This window comes from Hemicordylus capensis, chromosome 3 (genome assembly GCF_027244095.1).
Source record: "Hemicordylus capensis ecotype Gifberg chromosome 3, rHemCap1.1.pri, whole genome shotgun sequence".
NCBI lineage: Eukaryota > Metazoa > Chordata > Lepidosauria > Squamata > Cordylidae > Hemicordylus > Hemicordylus capensis.
The window spans coordinates 322,872,919-322,897,086 of NC_069659.1; the positions used below are offsets into that span (position 1 = coordinate 322,872,919).

The 24,168-nt window shown below is 44.5% G+C and overlaps 1 protein-coding gene across 2 annotated transcripts in view; it reads left to right on the forward strand.

Moving 5' to 3' along the window:
* ARHGEF26 (Rho guanine nucleotide exchange factor 26) overlaps nt 1-24,168 on the forward strand; it is a 126,382-nt gene that overhangs the window by 59,252 nt on the left and 42,962 nt on the right. For both annotated transcript variants that reach the window (XM_053308276.1, XM_053308277.1), the window contains exons 8-11: nt 5,389-5,518; nt 10,713-10,787; nt 17,753-17,842; nt 23,639-23,793. In XM_053308276.1, the coding sequence (XP_053164251.1) occupies nt 5,389-5,518; nt 10,713-10,787; nt 17,753-17,842; nt 23,639-23,793 (450 nt within the window). The remainder of the gene's footprint in view (nt 1-5,388; nt 5,519-10,712; nt 10,788-17,752; nt 17,843-23,638; nt 23,794-24,168) is intronic.

Below are 24,168 nucleotides of genomic sequence, written 5' to 3' on the forward strand. Positions count from 1 at the left end.
TTCATTGGAAGCCTTGTTTTTAAAACAGTCATTGAAAATGGCTGCATCGATAACATCAGGCAGAGCAGCATCAGCTGCTGTGGAAACCGAAAATCAGACGCCAGTACTGGTATCGACGCCGTAAAATGCTCTACCTTTGGTGGATTCGGGTGGAAGAGCACTCTTGGAGGAGATCCCTTCATATCAACCTCCAGCATCACCAAAGGCCTCCCCGAATTCGTCGGGATCAGCTTCAAAAATGAAGAAGAAGCAGCTAAAATTGCAGAAAAACCTGCCGGTGCAGAAAAACCTTCCTCCAATCCCCAAGAAGAAGAAGGCGGAAGATGTCCTGATATCAGACGGTCTGGCTGAAACCCCAGATCATCCAGCGCAAAAGTCATCGTTATTGATGCGCCCAGATTCCCCTGTTGCGATGGAGGCATTCGACGTGTCCAATGAGTAGATGCGGTCCCCCAGAGATTTGGTTGTGATGGATGAGCCTGTCTGTGCTTTGCCCAGAGAAGAAGCCTACACTCCACCTAAACATGAGGAAGGTGCTTCATGGTTGCCTAGGAGGAGATCGCCTCCTCAATGGCATCGAGAAGATCACCCCTCATCTTACCGACAGGATCTTCACTGGGACAATTGAGATCAATATTGGGCGCTTGAGTATCACTCCCCCCTGTTGGAAGCTGAGTCTTCTTATGGTGCTTGGCGCCGTGATGTTGGTTCTTATGATTGGTACCAGCCAGACTATAGGTCAGACTACTCGAACTATGCCTGCTCTCGTTATGGGTCCTGCTACCCAGAAGACCCTGTGTATGGACAGCCTGCGACAATGAGGGCTTGGTGTGACCCCCCCTCACATTCTGAGAGGTGTCAGTGTTCCCGTTCGCCACATCATTCTCCGCAGGATCAAGCTGACCGAGGTGATCCGGTTCTGTCGGTACCAGCATCCTGTCAAGATCCCATAGCGACTCAAGGGTTGCCAGCAGACCTCCCAGCTTCGGCACCGGACAACCCCGGTACTGTGCCGGCTTCCCCTTTGAGTTCAGTACCCGCAACGCAAGACCCAGCAGTCTCTATAGACCCTGAGAGCGATGATAGCTCTCCTAACTCTGAGGTTGTATCCATGGGGTCATTCCCACTCAGTATCCATTCCGACTCTAAGCCTGTCTCCCCATCTGAGAACTGTACATGGCCTATGTGGCCTGTATGGCCTTGGGGGTAAACCTGGGTAACCAGCAGGAAGGAGAGTTGGACTCCTTATTCAGCTTGATCGATTCAGATGCTAAGGTACCAGCTGCCTTGCTCTTAAATTTGGCCTTGCTAAAGGTGGTGAAAGCCCCCTGGAAAAAACCTCCCAGCTGAACAGGCACCTGGAAAACTTATATAGAGTACAGTTTCAAGATGACACAACCTTCTTAAAGAATTACCCCACCCCGAATTCAATCGTCGTGCAGGTATCCCTACAGAGGTCTAGAGGCCATAGTCAGTCGACACCGAGCGATAAGGAGGGCAAGAAATTGGACTCCTTTGGGAGGCGGCTTTATTCGGCTGCAGCCCTACACGTATGTGTGGCTAATGATCAGGCCTATAACGCCTGATATAACCACTTTTGGGGGAAAAAGTGAGCCCCTTTCTAGATCTCCTCCTGCAAGATAAGAGGGATCCCTCTAAGGTTTTCTTCAAGGAAGCTATTCAAGTGGCTAAGCAAGAACTTTATTTGGCCTGACATTCAGTGGAGTGTGTGGCTAAGGTGATGGCCACCTCTGTGGCGCTCCGCTCTCACTCTTGGCTGCATTCATCTGTCCTCCACTATGAGGCTCGCACCAGGGTGGAGTACTTGCCCTTTGAAGGCTCTAGCCTCTTCTCTGAACAAACTGATTACATGCTTCAGAAAGTCTAAAAGCTGAGGAGCTCTGCATGTTCAGTATCTTATACCTCTCTGACTTCGAGGCCACAAAAATCCTCCAGGTGGTTGCCTCATCGGGCACAGAGGACCCCAGCCCAACATCAGTTGCCATCGGAGCAGTCCTTTCTGGTCAACAAGTTCCCCCTCAGATACAAATCAGGTGGCCAGCCCAGTAAGCTAGCTTTGCAGAAGCAGCACCTGAGTGTTCCCCAAAAGAAGCAATGACTTGGGGCACTTTGGGACTCACCTGCGCCCCTTCACGGCGAGCTGGGACAAAGTGAGTACGGACCAGTGGGTCCTTACCGTGTTGCGCTTGGACTGCGCCCTGGAGTTCTGTGGGCCACGTCTGGTGTCCGGGATTGTGGTGAACCCTTGTACCCTGGAATTGGATCCGGAGGTTACCGCTCTCCTAGAAAAGGACACGATAGAGGTAGTCTCAAACCGAGACAGCCCTGGGTTCTACTCTCAGTATTTCCTTGTATCAAAGCCGGACAGCAGTCAGCACCCTATATTAGATGTCAGGGCTCTGAACAGACATCTGGTCTACAAGAGGGGGGTCTTTTGGTGATGATATGGACAGAATACGACGGCAAAAGTCTCTCTCAATTGCCAGGTCGGCATGTTCTCAAGGAGCCTCCTGTTTCTGGCTCTGGGCCTGTGGTTTTGGTGCATGGCTCACGGGGTCTCGCCTCAGGCGGTCCATATCCAAGGTGTATTAAATGTTCAGGCAGACACTGAGCAGGATGACTGTGGTTTCTCACGAGTGGGAACTGCATCAGGATGTTTTGAGGGACATCTTTGTGAATTGCGCGGTTCCATCTCTGGACCTGTTTGCTTCCCAAGAAACTGCACATTGTGCTCTCTACTGTTCTAGGGGAGGAGAAGGCGAGGGTTCTCTGGGGTATGCCTTTGTCTGGTCCTGGATGGGCCCTCTTCTATATGTGTTCCCGCCATTTCCTCTCATTCCCCAGGTCCTGCACAAATTGTGGGTGGATCGAGCCAGGGCAATCCTGGTCACCCTGTGGTGGCCCAGGAGGCCTTGGTTTTTGACCCTGATGCGCCTGGCGCTGGACTGGAAACATTTACCCTGCCAAACCTGTTGTCTCAAGAACAGGGATGGGTGCTACGCCCGAATGCTCAGTCCCTCCACTTGACTGCATGGCAGGTCCTGCTGACTTCCCTTTGAGACTGAAAAAGGTATTGGTGGCTGCTAGGAAGCTATCCACGACGACATCGTATGACCACAAGTGGACTCATTTCATGACCTTTGCTTCCCTGGATGGGTTTGATACATGTAATCCATCTGTACAGGACATTTGTAATTATCTATGGTCCCTGAAGGAGTCTGGGTTGAAACTTGCATCCCTTAAGGTATATTTGGCTGTCATTGTGGCACGTTCTTACTCTGACCGGCCTTCTTGGTTTAAAAATCCAGTGGTTAAAAGTTTCCTGAAGGGTCTGACACACTTGTTTCTGGACGATCCGGTCATGTCACCAGCCTGGGATCTATCTTGGTTCTGGCTGGTCTTCTACAGCCACCTTTTGAGTCTTTGGCTTCTATTGACCCTTGTCTCTGGTCCTGGAAGGTCGCCTTTTTGGTGGCCATAACCTCCGCCAGGAGGGTGAGTGAGTTGAGGGCCTATATGATGGGCCACGTAAAGGATTCTAAGTGTCGTCCCAATCCATGTCCAGGTGGATAGTCTCCACTATTGAACTTTGTTATCAGTTGGCCCATAAGCAGTTACCTGCTACTGTGAAGGCACACTCTGTTAGGTCCGTGGCAGCCTCTGAGGCCTTTGATCGTGCGGTCCCGTTGGACACTATATGCCAGGCAGCTACTTGGGCTTCACCCCATTCATTCATTCAGCATTATGCTATTGATGTTAGAGCTCGTAACGATGCTGTATTTGGCAGGAGTGTCTTGCAATCTATTTTCAGTTGAATCTTCTTGTCTTGAAATAAACTTTCTGGCTGTTTACATGTTGCCTCTGTTTCTTCCCTCCTCCTTGGGTGCTTGCTTGTTATGCACCCATATGAGTAGAAGACAGAGACCACATCTAAAAACTACAGGTTACTCACCTGTAACATTGGTTCTTCTAGTGGCCATCTGTACGTCTCCATGCCCTCCCATCCTCCCCACAGGGTTCGCTGAAGCTGGCCTCTGTGACTGAGGGGATGAGGAGTGGCGCAGCCACATACAGCAGCTGGGGGCGGGGTTCCCGCCCAAAGCAGGAGAAATCGAGCTTGTTAGATTCCGATGAGGTTTCTGTGCAAGACGCATAGCCCATATGTGTAGAAGTACAGATGACCACTAGAAGAACCAATGTTATGGGTGAGTAACCTGTAGGTATTTTATTTGTATTGAGAGAAAGGGGAAGCTCTTATGCCCAGCACCATTGTGGAAGGTACACACACAACTCTAAGGAGCATAGTCCTTCCCAGCACTTTCTCCTTAGAGCTCTGTGGGGGAAATGCTGGAAAGAACTACACTTCCCAGTGCTCCACGTGCATCTTCCAAGATGGTGGTGACGCTTGAAAGGGGTGCTGCTCCTCAAAGAGCCACCCCCACCCCCCACAATGCTGGGAAACACACAGCTCTGTGTGGAGATCAGCATGGTAGGAAATGGCTTTTATATTGGAGGTGGTGTGCGTGTGTGCGCGCACGCACATGCCCAAGTGGCTTCTGCTTCAAAAATAGTGAAGATCCCTAGTGTAGGCAAAGTCTCTGGGCCAGCACCTGGCAGTGTTATTGATATGATTCCACGCTTATACTAAAGCAGCATTTTATTTATAAATTTGAATACCATAACAATAAATTTACTCTTGTTGTTGTATAGCAATTCCAGCTAGTACTTCCACTAGTTTAGTGGGGGGTGATTTTTACCAATCCACCTTCCTTTTGCAGTTCCCTATGCTCTCTAAAAATATGTTCCTGAGAGTTGAAGGACCTTCAGGAGCAGACTTTTGGGGAGGTGGGGTGAGTGTGTGCAAGAGGTATCAGAGGGAAGAGAATCAGCGAAGATCATCGCCTTTCTTTGTATGAGCAAAACGTCTCCTGTTCGTGGAATTACTAGTTGGGGTACTATCTAACAATAATAGTCTGGATGATACCCATTATTATCATTAACAACCATTAACAATATTTATATATTGTTTTTCAACAATTTTAAAAAGTTCTTTAAAAGGTTTATATAGCAACAGGAATCAGAAATGTTTCTCATCTGAAAAGAACTTCCAATCTAAAAAGAGACACAAAGGAAGCACCAAAAACAACCACTGGAGAGATGCTGTGCTGAGTTGAATAGGATTATTTGCTAGCTTCTGCTAAATATAAGAGAGTCATCACCACTTTAGTAGGTGCCTCTTTGCCCAGTTAGCAGGATCAGAATCCTATATTGGAGTCCTCATCAGATATCAGAGTCATCGTCTGATTCAGATTCATCATTAATTTCTAAATAATTACTGTCTTTTTGTTTTGCTTTGCTTTTGGTCAGATCTACAAATCCAGCCTTCAAGGAAGGGTTGTCACGGATTGAGTCCCAAGAAGAGTGCAGGAACTTACCTATGATTTCTTTCCTCATTCTCCCAATGCAAAGGGTCACACGACTGCCACTGCTGATGGATGTAAGAACAAGATATTTTTAATACGGTACCTTATTTGTCTTGTGTGTGTATGTCTTTAAATATACAAAGCTTGGTTTAGAAACCATTCTTTGGTTGCCATCAAAACTCAAGTTTACTTTTTCTTTGGAATTTGTCAAAGTATATTGAACTGCTACATTCAGAAATGCTGAGTTTTCCTGTGATGTTGTGACATGTTGACCCCATTGTATATATTAAATGGTGCACAGTAATTTGGAAGGATCTGAATTGATAAATGCCTGTCAGCTCTGACCAGTTATTGTTAGAAATAAAAACTGCAGGCATTGGCATGGTTAGCCATCTTGAGTCTAATGGACCTCTGTGGGATTCAAGCACCCTAACTGTGCATAGGATTGTAGCCAATTTTGTCTTTTGCATCTCTTCTTCTGATTGTATATTCAGTATATTGTGATAGGTCTATCAGCTGGCATGCTGCACAGCTTTAACATGGGCAACTCAGAACTACTTGTGCCACTGCGGATGTCTAAAAAAACAAACAAACCACCCATGCCTGTGGTACTTGCAACAGGACTTTTTTGTTACTACTTACCAGTGTAAAAGCACATTGCAATGCTTCTTGCATTAGTCCTGATAGAAGCAGTGTGTGGTTGCACAAGGGCAAGCAGTAGTGAGAAAGCCCTGTTGACAGGCCATTTGACATATGGTGTAATTTGTGCCAGGGCTTACCCTGACATATCTGAACTTTCTTATGGTGTCCCTCAGGGCCCCATATTGTCTCCGATGTTGTTTAACATCTGCATGAAACCGCTGGGAGAGATCATCAGGAGATTTGGTGCAGGGTGATATCAGTATCCTGATGAGACCCAAATCTATTTCTCCATGTCAACATCATCGCGAGAACGCATAACCTCCCTAAACACCTGCCTGGAGGGAGTACTGGGCTGGATAAGGGATAACAAACTGAGGCTGAATCCAGATAAGACAGAGATACTTATTGTGCAGGGTCGGAACTCAGGAGATGATTTTGGTCTGCCTGTTCTGGATGGGGTCATGTTCCCCCAGAAGGAGCAGGTATGCAGTCTGGGGGTGCTTCTGGATCCAAACCTCTCCCTGGTATCCCAGGTTGATGCGGTGGCTAGAGGTGCTTTTTGTCAGCTTCGGTTGATATGCCAGCTGTGTCCGTTTCTTGAGATGAATGACCTCAAAATGGAAGTACATGTGCTGGTAACCTCTTGGCTGGATTACTGCAATGCACTCTATGTGGGGCTGCCTTTGTATGTAGTCTGGAAACTGCAGTTGGACCAGAATGTGGTGGCCAGGTTGGTCTCTGGGTCATCTGGGAGAGACCATATTACTCCTGTGTTGAAAGAACTACACTGGCTGCCGATATGTTTCCAGGCAAAATACAAGGTGCTGGTTATCCTCTCTATAATAAAGTGCCTGGGTGTGCGCCCGTGTCCTCCGGTGTCTGCGCCCGTGTCTCCCTCGGCCGTTCTGGGCATGCGCTCCGCGCATGCCCAGAACAGCCGAGGGAGAAACGGACACAGGCACCAGGCGGCCATGTTGGCTGGTTGGTCGGCCCGCCGAGGGGAGGCCGGAGGCGGCCACGGGGAGGGCAGAGGCAGCAGCGGGTCCAGCCCAGCCGCGGGGAGAGGAGAGGCGGCGGCGGGTCTGGCCCGCCCGCCGAAAAGGACAGAGGCGGCGGTGGCGGGTCGGCGGGCGGCACTCGTGGTGGCGGCGGAACTCACCGCCCGCCCAGAAGGCCAAAGGCGGCGTTGGCAGGCGGCACCACCGCGGAGGCACCCACCCACCCAAAACCACCGCAGAAGGCAGAAGGTCTGGCCAGGAGGAGGTAGCGGGGGAGGGCGGAGAAGGCAACTAGCACCCGTTATTTCAACGGGCTGAAAAATACTAGTTACCTATAAAGCCCTAAACAGCTTAGGCCCTGGGTATTTAAGAGAATTTACCATGAGCCCCACTGCCTATTAAGATCATTTGGAGAGGTTCGTCTGCTGGTGCCGCCAACTTATCTGACGGCTATTCGGGAACGGGCATTCTCCGTTGCTGCCCCTGGACTTTGGAATGCAGTTCTTGTTGAAATAAGAGCCTCCCCAACAAGCAACTTTTTAAAAGGCACTGAAGACACATTTATTCACCCAGGCTTTTAATTAGAATTATAGTTTAAAAATTTTAATACTGGGTTTTAAATGTGTTTTAATGTTTTAAATGATGATTGTAGTTGTTAATTGATTTGAAGTTTTAAATGATTTTCATTGTAAAGCGCCCAGAGACACAGGTTTCGGGTGGTATAGAAACATTTTAAATAAATAAAATAAATATAGGGATTGCAAAAGCTAATATTTTCAGAAATACCAAACAAATTTTTTTTCAACATAACAACAAAAGCATTCTGCTCTAGACCTGAATTGCTGAACCCATTTAAAGGGTGAAGAATTAAAAATGGGAAGGTTGGTGACTCTTCTCCAAATATAGGTTGCCAACAAGTGAATTCAGCTTCTTAGGGGTCCGTTTTCAAACAGTTCTTTCTTGATCTATCTGCATGAAATTTAAAGAGATGGTGATGCTTGTCACCAGTTCGTCTGTCCTAAATTTCAGGCAGATCAGATGGATGTTTTTGCATTTTATGACTGATGGAATGTTTAGGGCTTATAATAGTGGAATGTAGTTTTTACACTACCTCTTGTCTGTAATCATTGTTATGCCTGTGTAATTGTTTTGTTGACTCCAAAGGACAGCAGTCCCATCCTCTCCTCACCACTGCTGCTCCAATGTCCTCTGAAAGTCAGCCCTGAGGGTCAGGGGAGGTAACGTCCTCCTTTGTGCAAGTGGACATAAGAACAGCCCTGCTGGATCAGGCCCAAGGCCCATCTAGTCCAGCATCCTGTTTCACACAGTGGCCCACCAGGTGCCGCTGGAAGCCTACAGGCAGGGGTTGAGGGCATGCCCTCTCTTCTGCTGTTGCTCCCCTGCAACTGGTACTCAGAGGCGTCCTTCCTATGAGGCTGGACCTGGCCTACAGCCCTCCGACTTTTAGCGGTAGATAGACCTCTCTTCCATGAAGTTATCCAAACCCCTCTTAAAGCCATCCAGGCTGTAGCCTGTCACCACATCTTGTGGCAGAGAATTCCACAAGTTGATTATGTGTTGTGTGAAAAAATACTTCCGTTTGCTCGTCCTAAATTTCCTGGCAATCAGTTTCATGGAGTGACCTCTGGTTCTAGTGTTACGGGAGAGGGAGAGACTTTCTATCCACTTTCTCCACACCATGCATGATTTTATAGACCTCTATCATGTCTCCCTGCAGTCTTCTTTTTTCTAAACTAAAAAGCCCCAGGTGTTGTAGCCTTGCCTCATAAGAAAAGTGCTCTAGGCCCCTGATCAACTTAGTTGCCCTCTTCTGCACCTTTTCCAGTTCTACAATGTCCTTCTTTAGATGTGGTGACCAGAATTGTACATAGTACTCCAGGTGTGGCTGCATTATCATTTTGTATAAGGGCATGAGCAGTTTTATTTTCAATACCCTTCCTAATGATCCCTAGCATGGAATTGGCCTTTTTCACAGCTGCCGCACATTGAGTTGATACTTTCAATGAGCTGTCCACCACAACCCCAAGATCCCTCTCCTGGTCCGTCACCGACAGATCAGATCCCATCAGCGTATACTTGAAGTTGGGGTTTTTCGTCCCAATGTGCATCACTTTGCACTTGCCAACATCGAACCACATTTGCCATTTTGTCGCCCACATACCCAGTCTGGAGAGATCCTTTTGGAGCTCCTCACAATAAGTTTTGGATTTCACTACCTGAAAGAGTTTGGTATCATCTGCAGATTTGGCCTCTTCGCTTCTTACCCCTACTTCTAGATCATTTATGAATAAATTAAAAAGCACCGGTCCCAGTACAGATCCCTGGGGGACCCCACTTCTTACTTCCCTCCATTGTGAAAACTCTCCATTTTCCCCTACCTTCTGTTTCCTGTCTTTCAACCAGTTACAATCCATACATGTACTTGTCTCCTTATCCCATGACTGATAAGATTCCTCAGGAGTCTTTGATGAGGAACTTTGTCGAAAGATCAAGTGGCCTATGAATCTGTTGTGCTGTTTCTGCTTAACAGAGGCAGCATCTAAGCTGAGTTGCTCACAGATACTCAGTGAGTTTCCTAAAAAATTGACTTGGATGTTCTGTCTCCAGAACTTTGTATACTGAACTACATCAACTCTGTTGTTAAGACCTTTTCTTTTTAATGATTTTTGATTAACTTGCTTGGCCAACAGTTCAGGAATCACAGTTCTCTTTAATACATTCATGCTGTAATAACAACATTTCATCAGGGAACAGTTTTATAGTGTTTTGGCTACTCTCATAAAAGAAAATACTGCATCCCCCTCATCATTAGAAACATATCAGTTCAGGATGTTTGCTTTGGTACAGCTTTGTTTTTGTAACTTATGAAAGTAAGTCTACATAATGCTGATTTAATTACCAGACTCCTTTTACTTTTATGGTGTTTCTGAAAAGAGATACCTTTGGATTGCATCTTCCACTTGATCAAAAGATCTAAGAAGTTCTGAAAGGACTTCACTCTGAAATCTTTTAGATCATTTTCTTGTTAGATTTGTTAGGTGGGGGAGGTGAGAGGGAGAAGGATTCTTTGGTGAAAATGGCATTGTTTTTGCAGGCTCTTGGCGTCTTACTAAGTGTTCACCTCCTATGACACTGAATCTGTGCTTTGTTCATAGTTTTTAAACTTGGCATGTGATTTCCCCCCCCTTGTTGCTGTTGTATTTTTTGATTGGTTTTAGAAATGTTGTTAGCCATCTTGAACTTCCCTTCAGTGAAACAGAAGGTGCATAACATAAAATTGGAAAGAGAGGAAGGAAGCGTATTAAGTATAACCTATAATGTGGTTCAGGGATACCTCTTCTTTAGCTTCCAATGGATTCTCATCTCTCCCATCTAGAGCAGCAACAGGTATTGGCACTGCCACTCAGATTAATGGCATTGCAGCATATCTCAGAATGTGGTGCTCTGGGAAGTGGTCTAATATAAAACTGCGATGTAGTGTTCCCCGTAATGTAAAACTTCTCGGCCTTGTGGTATTTGTTCAGATTTACAATATGAAATGTTCTTATTCAGTGCGATCATAATTATAAAAGCACACGTCTCTGAACAGGCTTCTCCTTTGTTTCAGACTATTTGCCAGAAAACACCAAAAGATTCACCAAAATATGAAGTTTGCAAGCGTGCTTTAAAAGAAGTGAGCAAGGTATGTTTAGTTCGGCTGTCTATAATGAGGCCCCAAAATTTTATAAAGCAGTGATGTTTATATTGCAGCCTTAACACTTACTTGAGAGTGAGAATAGTTGAACACCATGGAATGTAATATCTGTTTCTTCTGCATGGTTCATGACTCTACTGGGCTTTCGTGCATGTGCAGATACCTCTATTGGAACCTTCTAGAGCTTTAGGAGAGAGAATTTTGGCAGCAATTCAACCTGCAGTGTATCTGGTCTGTGTGTGCTCCACATTATTGCCTCAGTTCTTTGCCAGCTGTCACAATGATAATCTCTTTGAAGCCTTCCCTGTGCCATCGTTACCTACAAAGATGGAGTTGGAGAGGAAAGTCTTCTAGAGAGCTATTCTTGCCTCCTATTTTCCTTTCAGCCTTTTTTCCTCCTACTTTTTTCATCCATTTCCCCCCCCCTTTAGTATTTTCCTACATTGATTTATCTAAAGTTAAAATTAAGTATTGAATGAAATGATGGCTGTCGGTATTTTGGTTCCCCCCCGCCCCCCGTCCAATTGTCTGGTCTTTAATATTGTGGACAGTGTTTAACTCATTTGTGCATCATGCCCTGGGATCAATCATGTCTGGAAAAGAAGCAGTACACAAAGGTCCTGGCATATTCCTTAGAAATATTTTGTTAAAATTGATTTCTTATTTAGGAAATTGATTTGGAGACTTTTGAGTAAACACGATTGCATATAAAAAATTGAAGGTAACAACCAAGAGAGGTTAAATTCACCTCTCTGATTTTGAACCACCAATCCATCTTGCTATTCTGTATCAGACATAGATGTCTTGACCACCTTAACATAGATCTCTTAACTCCAGAGTAGGGCCATTTGGCAATTTTGCAGTTGCACTCTCTGTACAAATGGATGGCTTTGCGTTCCCACTTAGAATATAGCCCTACTATAGATGAGACTTGCTTGGCTTGGCGTATTGTCAGTCCTCACTTTGACCTGTATATGGACCTAACAGTCTGGCAGAAACCAGAGGCCCTAAAAGGAGGTAGATGCAAATTTTGGAAGCACTGGTTAGAAATGGTTCAATGTCTCTGTCCCAAATTATTGTTCATGATGCTAATAAATTTATTTAGACATTTCTACCCTGCTTTTCCTCCAAGGAGCCCAGAACGGTGTACATGATTATGTTTATCTTCACAACTACCCTGTGAGGTTGGCTAGGCTGAGAGATAAGTGACTGGTCCAGAGTTACCCAGTGAGTTTCATGGCTGAATGAGGTTTGAACTTGCATCTCCCTGGTCAGGGTCCAACATTCTAAGCACTGACTGGCTTCTAAATTCAGCCATAAAAGGGAGAGCAGAACAGAGAAAAGTAGAGGGAGGTTAAAAAAAGAGAGAGAGAGAGTCAGAGCCTTCAGTAGGAGCTCAGAACAGAATATATTAATTAACCGAAGCACGTATGTGCAATGCGTTTTTGCACACAAAAAGCATCTTGATGCATACTGCCCTACAGGTTGTCCCAAAATGCCACATACTTTTGATTCATAGAGCTGCATTAATTGCTAAGAAAATTGTTTTACAATATTGGAAGTTGCATATATCTCCTTTTGTGGGTCAGTGATATTCTTGAACTCTGTGTTAACAAAGAATTACTTTCTACAGAAGGGACACCCTTGAGACCTTCCTTCCATGTGACATTACTTTTTGTTGCTCTCTAAACAGTGACATATTATTTATTTATTTAAAATATTTATACCCCGCCCCTCCAGTGCAATACTGCTTGGGGCCACTTACAACAATAAGGTAGACACAGATACTAGTAATAAAATTAATTTTTTTTAAAGTCCACATTAAAAACAATTATTAGGTCCAAATTAAAACTGAAAATTATAAAAAGCTAAAGAACCTACCAGATATAACAAAAGAATAATATTAAAAAGCCTCCATAAAAAGGTGTGTTTTAAGATGTTTTTTAAAAACACTGAGGGAGGGAGCATGGCAAAGCTCTTCAGGGAGGGCGTTCCAAAGCCAAAGGGCCACAACCGAAAAGGTCCTGTCTCTAGTCCCTGCCAACCGGATCTCTGTTAGTGGCGGGGTCATGAACAGGGCCTGAGATGATGATTGGAGGGCCCTGGCAGATTCATATGGGCAAATGCCGTCTGACAGATCCCCCGGCCCCAAGCCATATAGGGCTTTAAAGGTCAATACCAGCACCTTGAATCTAGCCCGGAAGCGGACCGGTAGCCAATGAAGCTAACGCAGGATGGGTGTAATACTTGTGAAGCGACTCGCACCCACGAACATCCTTGCGGCAGCATTCTGAACCAGCTGAAGCTTCTGAACAGTCTTCAAGGGCAGCCCCATGTAGAGCGTATTGCGGTAGTCCAATCTGGATGTTACCAACACATGAGTGACTGAGGTCAGTTCCGACTTCTCCAAGTAGGGTTGCAGCTGGTGTACCAGCTGTAGTTGGTAAAAGGCACTTCTGCACACTGCCGCCACCATATCACTTCACTTATTGACTCCACTAATGCCTCATCCTTTTCTCTTCTCCACCCCACCCCTTTTTGCCTTCTCCTTGTTAGCTCGCCTCCACATTTTTCTTCTCCCTTTTTATAAATGGCTGCCTGATTGGAAGTCTTAATGTTGTTTTTCCAACTTATGGTGGGAAGAGGCTGTAGCTCAGTGCAAGCTTTTAATATAGAATGTCACAGGTTTAGTCCCTAACATCTCCGGGTAGGACTAGGGAAGGCACCTCTCTCAAATTTTGGAGAGGAAGATAGGAAGCTGCCTTTATACCGAGTCTGACCATAGGTCCATCTAGCTCAGTGTTGTCTACACAGACTGGCAGCAGCTTCTCCAAAGTTACAGGTAGGAGTCTCTCCCAGCCCTATCTTGGAGATGCCAAGGAGGGAACTTGGAACTTTTTGCATGCAGATGCTCTCCCTAGAGTGGCCCCATCCCCTAAGGGGAATATCTTACAGTGCTCACATGTAGCCTCCTATTCAAATGCAAACCAGGGCAGACCTTGCTTAGCAAAGGAGACAATTCATGCTTCTTATCACATGACTGGCTCTCCTCCTCAGAGCTTCTACCAGTCAGTGTAGACTAGATGAATCAATTATGAGTAAGATTAAGAAACCTGCCTATGATCCTTTTATGGTTGGGATGGTGCAGAGGATAGATGGAGACTTTGGGATTGTTCTTTTGTTAATGTTTTTATTACTTATATTCAACAACAAAAAGATCAATAAAAAGCATGCACATTTTCATAACAAAAATGATGGGAATGTAGGCAGATCTGATTCGTTCGATAGATATCCCTTTGGAAATATGCATGCCTTCTTCTTAAAGTCAGATTGTACTGAAAGTCATAGGTATTCCAGAATATTCTGAATGATTCATGTGGAGATAATGCCATCCCGCCCACCACCACATTAAACCTGTGAGAAATACAGAGGGCAAAAATGCTAAATTGGTTTATTCAAGCATAGTTATTAAGGGGCCCACTTTACATGCTGGTAAAGGTAAGGTAAAGTGTGCCGTCAAGTCGATTTCGACTCCTGGCGCCCACAGAGCCCTGTGGTTTTCTTTGATAGAATACAGGAGGGGTTTACCATTGTGTCCTCCTGTGCAGTATGAAATGATGCCTTTCAGCATCTTCCTATATCGTTGCTGCCCAGTATAGTACCAGCAGGGATTCGAACCAGCAACCTTCTGCTTGTTAGTCAAGCATTTTCCCGCTGGGCCACTTAAGGTGGTCTTTTACATGCTGATACTGCAACATTATTATGCACCAAAACCATTGGAATTTCTGTGGGAACAGTAGAGTGGCTATACAGTATTCAGACTTGGAAAAGGGGTGAATTGAAGAAAAACTGGCATTTTCCCTGACTAGTACTGCTTTACCCTGTCTGGATGTCACTAAATTATCCCTGATAAGCATGTCTTTTATCTTTGGCTCATAAAATGCTTCTGACGGCTTGCAAACAGTTTGCCAAATAGTTCCCAGGCAAAAGATAGCCCTAGGGCCCTTTTAAAAAGCCTTTATCTTCTCCAAATTACTTATTACTTGCTCTGAATTCATTGGCTACTAGAGAGAGAAAATAGCTTAATATGCCTCCTACACGCAAAATTGCTAGAAATAGAAATTGCTAGCATAACTACTTTCTAGCTTAGTAACTCCAGGTGAACTCTTTTTTTCCACCAGAAAAGGAGTAGGAAAGATTTCTTCTCCCCAGGGTTTTAGATAACATGTACAGGAATCATTTTCTGCCCCCATTTTCTTCATTAAGCTATTGACAGGCATTAGCAAAGGCCACAGTGTTCGTCATCAATGTCTTAATGATGCTTTTCATTGAACTCCTATGCCACATGATATATCTGGGAACCTCTGGAGAATCAATAGAGTACACCATAATGATTCATAGATTTTTATTTTTATTTAGGGTGGAGGAAGGAACAAGCCTACACATAACTCATCTTAATTTTTTAAACCTCATCTTCATATCCACTTTGGTGGTTCTAGAAATAGCAAATGATTAAAAAAATTAACAATGATTGATAAATTTGAATAACGTATAAAAATAAAGTGTGCCGTCAACTGCTGGCGACCACAGAGCACTGTGGCTTTCTTTGGTAGAATACAGGAGGGGTTTACCATTGCCATCTCCTGCACAGTATGAATGATGCCTTTCAGCTGCTGCCCAGTATATTGCTGCTGCCCGATATAGGTGTTTCCTATAGTCTGGGAAACATACCAGCAGGGATTTGAACCAGCAACCTCTGGCTTGTTAGTCAAGTCATTTCCCTGCTGCGCCATTACACCTCAATGAATAATGTATACCAACACTAATTAATTTGCTTATGAAAAGACTTGTGCTGTTCACATGCACAGCAAAGCCCAATATTTGCTGCACACGTAAACTGCCGGGAGCCGCGCGGCGGCAAACCTGCTTAGGGAGCCCGCAACTTAGTCAGAGTGCAGGTCACCCTTAACCCATGCGAACTGTTCATGTGTTGGTGCTGTGTGGCTCCACGCAGCACCCACACACTGGTAGCCTCCCAGCCTGCATTGGAAGAATCCCCATGATGCTCCGCATACTCGCACGGTGCATTATGGGAGTTCCGGGGACCTCCCGGCCCCCAAACGTCCATGCTGCTGGGAGCAGCTGGCCATCGTCTGGGCGGGCGATCTGCCACCCAGCAACAGCAGGAAGATGGTCTGCGGAGGAGATAAGCCTTTCAAAGCTTCCTCCCTTCACCCCTTTTGAGCCCTTTCTCCCGATTGTGAGAAAGGGGTCACTGTATGGACTTCTCAAAATAAATGTGTATGTCTGCCATCTGCTAACGTGATTTACTCCTAAAATACAATGTGGTGCGAATATGTTAAATATAACTGGCATAAACAAAGGTATAGCAAGGTGGATCAAACAGTGAAGATGGGGACCCATCTTCACTGTTTGATCCACCTTGCTATACCTTCATTTATGCCAATTGTGTTTAACATATTCTTTGGAGAGGGAGAGCAAAAAGCAAGCTGTCACTCAGCTGATTAGACCCCCTCCCCTTAGGGGCCCAAAGATATTGCTCCCTCCCTGGGCTACGCCCCTGGGCACAAATCCCATGAAACTTCTCAATTTAGGCTAAACTTCTGTTGAGCACTTCAAAGTCAGTGGGGATTATAGGTGCTTGGTTCAGATGCACCCTTAATTATTCTCATATAATATAGTAAAAGTTGGTTGACATCTGCCATGCTGGTCTTGATCTAGATTTTGGATTTGGAGGCAGTATGGATTTGAATACCAGTTGCTGGAAAGCAACAGCAGAGAGTGCTATTTGCCTACATGTTTGATTTCTGGGCTGCATTTCATTTCCTAGAGGCTCCTGGTTGATGATTGTGGGAAACAGGATGTTGCACTAAATGGATCCTTGAGCTGATCCAATAAAGCCAATAACATAAAACGATAATAAGATCGCCCATATCATTTTATGTTCCCATTGCAGGATTTTACAGGTACTAGATGAAGGAATCAACACATGTCATGGAATAAAGAGCAAAATGATGAACATTTGAGTCAAATTCAGAATGTATGGGGAGCAGATTAATGCCAATTTTCATTCTGGTTTCTGTCTTCCTAACTACAGAAAGTGTTATCTACAATGTTTGTGCAACTCTTTGTTGACTGAGGGTAGATGCTATGATACAAATGTTTGCCTTGTAATCCTAATGCGGAGGCTGAAAATTTAAAAGAGAATTGGCAGATTGGAGATGGGTGCTACATTCTGCCTTTCCCCACTAGTTTTCTCCTACAATGACCCCCAGGCCATGTTTAACTTATTGTTTGTCCTGATGAGTTCCAATACGAGAAGTAAATCTGTTTGGTTTACTTCTTTAGGTTTGGTAAACCTGAAAAGATGGCCTAGGAAGGGCTTTTCCAGGGGAGAACTGGTGGGCGTGGAAAAGCTTACGAGCCTCTTTCTCCTGGGCATGATTTCTCCCCTACAAATACCTCTCTGCATTCGTGTCACCTTGGCTAAGGTGGGTTTTGGAACACTGCTTTTCCAAAGTGGCATGTAATTCCACCTTGACGGAAAGGAAACAACCACTCGAGGAACTACTGACTTAGCTCTGCGGTCAGGAGAAAGGCAGACTCTCATAGGGCCACTTTGTATTGTGACATTTACCACACAAAAGTAAATCCTCAGTACCATTATGTGTCAAAATGCAATATCACATTATAGAACAAAATCAATATATTGTTCTATAATGTGACATATGTAGTTATTTTGGAGCAAGGGCATGTAGTCTCTAGAACTGTCGAAAGTATACCACATGTAATTCTCTTCTCTGCAGTGGGATGTATGTTTGACCTTTCTCATTGTTATGGATTTCTGAGAAGTAGCATATCATGAAGAGAAATGGGAAATTTTGTAATGCTGAATACAAATAAATCAGATGAATAAATGTTCCTTCCCCCAGTTGGTTCGGCTCTGCAATGAAGGTGCTCGAAAGATGGAAAGGACAGAGATGATGTATACGATTAACTCCCAGCTAGAATTCAAAATCAAGGTATGATATTTTCCATCATACTTGTATTGTGCAAACTTTAACCTTTGCTTAGTTTTAATGATGAGTTGTCACAGCTAGAGTAAATATTGTTTGTTACTTGAGGATTAGGGGGCGTTATTGGACTCCATTAAATACAGGCAACTTCTTAGCCCATCTAAAACCTAGGTCCAGTTTTCACTGTCATTACCGTCTTCAGTCATAAGAATGTAGATTATACAAATCCTTATGACTCTAATCAAAGATTGTTGTGACTTTGGAACCACTCTCTTATCCCTTTCACTGTGAGGCTGTTTTCACAAGCAGCCAGGACCGGGTTAGGGCAGCTAAGCCCGAGCTTTGCTGCCTGTGAGAACCTCCTGACAGCGCCTCAGCAGCAGACCTGCCTAGGGAGCCCACTGCTTAGCCAGGTTTAAGGGTGCAAGCACGCCCTTAACCCAGGCTAATTGCTTGTGTGTCAGTGCTGGCTGCTCCCAGCCGGCGCTGACACAGGAGCAGGCTCCCGGCAGTCGGTGGAGGGACTCCCACAACGCACTGTGCACTTGCATGGGTACATTGTGAGATTTCCAGGGGTCGGGACAACATGTTCTGGCCCTCGAACTTTCACACTACCCGAGGTAGCAGTGGTTCATTTGGGTGTGCATTCTGCACACCCAGCAACTCTTCCAGGTCATCTGCAGGGAAGGTAAGCTGCTGCAGCTTTACCTGCCCCCCTCCCTCAAGCCCACTCACGGGATCGTGAGGAAGGGCTTCATGTGTTGATTATGAATTTAAACATTATGATTTGAAAAATACTGCCAGGTTCTGAAAACCCAGCAGGATGAGTAGTAATAAAAACACACTCTAGGAAGTTCGTCATAGCAACTAGGAGCAAGCAGGTGAACAGATACAGTAAGTGTATAAAGTGCCAAATATTGCTGTAGGTTGTTAAAGCAGTAAAACTAAGAAGGTAATTGCTTTTTATTGTACTTTATGCACAGTTCCCAAAGAGTCTCACAGCAATGATAAAATCAATAGTGGTCCAAATGCCCATTCATCTGGTACATAAGATACCAAGTTGGGGGGCGTTTTGGTGATTTTGAGAATGGGGATGCAAGCGGGGCCAAAATGTTGAATGAATTTAGCTGTGGCTGCAATTTTATCCTTCCTGGCTACTAGTGGATGCCATCTTTCCCCGCCCCCACACACAAGGGTCCAGAGTGAGGGCAAAAGCATTGTACTCCCTCTGATTGCTTTATAGTGATACCACGTGATGATACCAAGACATTGTGAAGCCAGTCAAAGTAAAGACAATGCTCCTGCCCTCACTCTGGAGTCTTGTGGGGTTTTAAAAAGCATCTTCCAGTTTCTAGAGCCCTAGTCAGGCATTCAAATAAGAAATGCCTGAATACTACTAAGAGTCACACAATGATAATATTATGGCTGCAAAGCACATTCATCTTTAAGCGGTTTGTAGTCATGCATTTATGCAAAACAATATGCAGCTAATTTTCAAGAAATATAAATACTTGTAGATATTGCAAGGGAAAGCTGGGGTTATCTTTTAATACACGTATGTGTTCAGTGAAGCATTGCAAGAGTTTAATAAAAAATGAAACATTGTCATTATTTGCCAGAGCAGTTGTGCCATACTGCTTATACTAATAATGGCAAGGCAAGTTTATATGCTTTCACTGTAAGTCTGTTCTGAAGTTCCTCTCTAATGTTCTTGTGCTTTACATTGTGGTTTAGTGTAGATATAGCAGCCTGCTTCAGACCATGATTTAGAAGACAGGAATGTGCCACAAGCTTGGAGGTTGTTCCTCTCTTGGATGCCAGTTCTCCCTTTGTATTAAGATTTTGTCTCATCACAGTTTGCTAAGATTAACTAAGATTAGCCTTAACCTCTGAACTATGATTGGAAACCATAGTTCCAAGTGGTTTGCAAACTGTTGTCCATATCAAATATCATGGCAAACTATCATTAGAGCAACCTGGAAATGGAGGAGGGAGTTAGTGCATGAGAAGTACTGGATTCTGTAGCACTTGTATGGGCTTCCAAATGGTAGTTTAGAAGGTTATCTTAACTGTCATGTCTATCCATGTCCAAGCAAGCTATCCAGGAACAAATCCCCAGAGTTGTCGACAACCCTCAGAGGTTTAAAACACCACTTATAGCATGGCTGAGTATTACTCCAAACAGCCCTCCTGGTGGTGTCTTTACACTGAATCATAGGGTACTCGCCAGCATAGGCCCTCCTCAGTAACTGGCCCCTCATCATTGGCCAGTACAGCTTTAAATAACCCACAACAGTCGTGACAAATCTCGCCCGAATCGGTATCTCGTTCTGAGATCTCATGAGAGTTCCAGCAGACTACTTAAACTCTCAGCACCAGCACCACATTTGGGCACTCTTCCCTGCTGGGACTGTTTTAACTTGCAATCGCCCCCATTAAGCCCGTCATTGGCTGCAAGTCGGGGCAGCGGGCGAGGCGCATGACACACTGGCCAGACTCTCCCCATATTTGGGGTAAGTTTCCCTGCTTTCTCCTGCCCTGCAACCTCCATTTCCCCAACACCGAGATACAGTATTCCCAAACTTTTAAGCACAGTCAGGAGATCAGAAGCACCTTGCAGCCTGTCACAACTCTTACCGCCTTTCCTTTCCTTTCCTCTTCAATTCTCGCACTTACATCCCTCTTTCCCCCACCCTGTTCTCTCTTTTTTGGAAGAGTGCTACTGATGCTAAGCATGGTTAATTCACACCAAAGTTGCAAGCCTGCTTCTAATAATGGTTGAAACAATTATTCAAAGCTAATCGCGGTTAACATAAACATTGTGCAGATGTGTGGTGGTTGGCTCCAAAAAAAGAGGGGAGGCAAAAGGAGCGTAAGGAGAGGGACAAGAAGCATTCCAGCTCTCCTTTGCAACATTGAGAGATTCAGAGCATTGACATCTGCCCTAGGCCTCTGCTTGATGTGGATTGAGGTGTCAAGAAACCAGGATTAGTTATGGCTCACAGTCATATCTACACATAATTGTAAAAGGTATATTTGCTGGCATGTAATATGTGAAGCAGCCCTGTTGCACATATACCTTTCTTAAGATTAGATAGATAGATAGATAGATAGATAGATAGTCCCAATGGGTTGCATGATCCTCACTCATTAGTAAGTGTATTTAGGGTTGTACCCTTAAAATTACAGTTCTTTAATAGTGGGCTTAATATGGAGATAACAAACTAGTACATCTTTTTCTGTATTTTTGTTTTATGATGTCTCATTTTGTATTTTATAAACTGGATATTGTCAGGAAACTTGATTTTGCCAATGGGCTGAGAGTCTGCCAATGGATTGTGAAATTGGCATGACTTTTGGCTCATGTTCTTGAGAATGGGAAAGTTTCTATAGGGAGATTATAGCAAGAAAAAAATATATATATTTTGTTATTAGTCCAAGTCAAAAGCTAGTGAATATGTTGTTTGGAATGTAACCAGATACATAAATTTGTGCTGAATATCAGAAACATACTTCGTTCATAGGGAAGAGAGGTTGGAGCTATATACTATTAATGGACAAATGAAACTCATAGGTGTGTGTGTGCCCCCCCCCCCCGACTTATTTATTTCTTTGTAATTTATTTTTGCAGTTTGTACCCTGCCACAAAGCTCCATAGAGCCCCCAGGCTTAGTTGGCATTAGGATGCTGTCTTTCACTCTTAATACAAACCAGACTGCATGGTTTACTTAGACTAATTGTGGAGTTTGTAAAACTGAAGTCGCAACCTGTTTCAACCTCCACAATCTATTACAAGACTTATTTTGGAGCATTTCTTTTCTCCCACCCCTCTTTCTTTCTTTTGTTTTTTGTATTTAGAAACATAAGTTTGGAAGGAGCCTAGAGGCCTCAGTGCTCTGCTGCAAGGCACTACCATCAATGGACTAGCCCCTCCAAAAGCCCCTAGCACGACTATTGAACCATAAACAGAAAACTAGTTGCGCATTTACCCCTTCCCATGCATGCAGCTGAAGAGGCATGTAATGCAGAGTGCACAACATGCCTGACCATTAACTGGAATGGGAATTCCCCTGTACCTGTCATGGAGCAGTCAATGGCCCTATTTCATTCATGCCCATAACACAAGTAGCTTGTGCAAGTGGAATGAGATAGCTGAACTGCTCTACTGGAAGCATGCCAGGAACTCTTGTCCCAGGTAATAGCAATGCCTTACACTGCACTCAACACTGAGATTCTCCCCCCCGCTCCCATTTCTTACTCTTATTGTTCTGTGTTCTCCATTTCTGTTTTTATTGATGTGGTTCTAATGTGTACTGTTCTTTGTATATTTGTAAGTCACCTTGGGTATTTTTTATCAAAAGGTGGGGTATATAGGTAGACCTCATTATCTGCGGGGGGTTCCATTTCCACAGATTACCACGGGTAACGAAACTGCGGATAATGAATCATTATAGTCAATGGGATCACAGGGGTTAGGTTCCCAAATGTTGAAAAAAAGCACCCCCACCACCACCACCCCCCAGTGGGCCAAATAAAGTGCGCTACCACCCTCCATTGGCCTTCAGGATAGTGTTCTCTCTAATTTTTTTCATCTCTGAGCAGAATGAATTTTGTTGTGGGCAGCAGTATCAAGGCAGAGTGTGCACACACGCATCCAGAAATGGGCCTTCCTGATTCAACCTGAGCGTGATCTAAAATTAACTGAGCAGACGTCAAAAAATGAGTGAGCGCGTGCACACGCTCATGCCTTAGAGGGAACACTGCTTCAGGAGTCCAAAGATGCACCCTGCCCCAAACTCCCTGAAATTCCATGAAAAATTGTGGAGGGAAGTATTTGTTTTTTAAACAAATGATCCACAAAAGGGCTTTTCTCCACAAAATGGCATCTGGAAGTGACCTCGGAGGTCATTTCCAGCCACCCGCAACCTGTCGATACCCCCTTTTCTGCCACCCCACACCCTTGTATACAAAGGTTGGGTGTTAATTACTCAACTGCTACTAGTCGGAGGGCTGTGGGCCACCTCCAGCCTCAAAGGCAGGATGCCTCTGAGTACTAGTTGCAGGGGAGTAACAGCAGGAGAGAGGGCATGCCCTCAACTCCTGTCTGTGGCTTCCAGCGGCATCTGGTGGGCCACTGTGTGAAACAGGATGCTGGACTAGATGGGCCTTGGGCCTGATCCAGCAGGGCTGTTCTTATGTTCTTAACTGCGGATATGCGAAACCGCAGATGCTGGATCCACATATAGGGAGGTCCACCTGTACATTAAGAAATAAATGAATGTGCACATGGATGAGGACCAGCAAAAGAAGTAAAAGGGCTGCACGGGGATAACTTGAACTCTTTGAATACAACACTGAGTGCTTCACTCAGATCTCAGCAAATATATGGCAATTGTCAAAGATGTCAAGACATTTCAGGTTTGTTAAAGCTTGTGTGTAGGAGGTAGCTTTATAAAATCGTGATTATCTTCTATTTAGCAGGGGGAGAGTAACTGTTCCTATCCAGCCCCAGGACAGCATCCTTTTAGTGATAGTTGCTGGTGTTTACTTTATATTTCTTTTTAGGCTGTTGAGTCCTTTGGGGACAGGGAGCTATCTTTAGTTATTACTATTTTTCTATGTAACCTGCTTTGAGAGCTTTTGTTGAAAAGTGATATATAAATATCCATATTAGTATTAGAATATACATTGAAAGTTCATTATTCACACACACACACACACACACACACACACACACACATACATACACACATATAACGGAGACTTTCTGAGGAATTAAATCAAAGATTTCCTCCTTTGTAGCCATTTCCATTGGTTTCTTCATCTCGATGGCTAGTGAAACGGGGTGAATTGACAGCATATGTGGAAGACACCGGACTTTTCTCTAAAAGGACTTCTAAGCAACAAGTGTACTTCTTCCTCTTCAACGATGTCCTCATTATCACAAAAAAGAAAAGGTAAGAGCTATGCAGTATCCTTCCCTATGTTGATTTTAAACATGCTTCTATAGAGCAATTTGGGGAGGATGTAATGTGTATATTATCCCTGGGAGACATGTTAACTCATGCAGGGTACCCATTGTCCATCTTTTACAGAAAGGGATTATAATGAGGCAAGAGTTGTTTCTCCTGGTTGAACTCCAAGATTGCCCCATTCCATATTGTAACTACAGTACTTGTTGATGTCTTATTTTTACTTTAGTTTGCCACCCATCTTAAATTGTTTTCCTTTTTCTGTGGATAGAGAACCCTGTTATCCATGGGGCATGGATAATGAAACCACGGATAACAGAGTATTAGGGCAATGGTAATTGAGGGTTTAGGTTCGTGGTG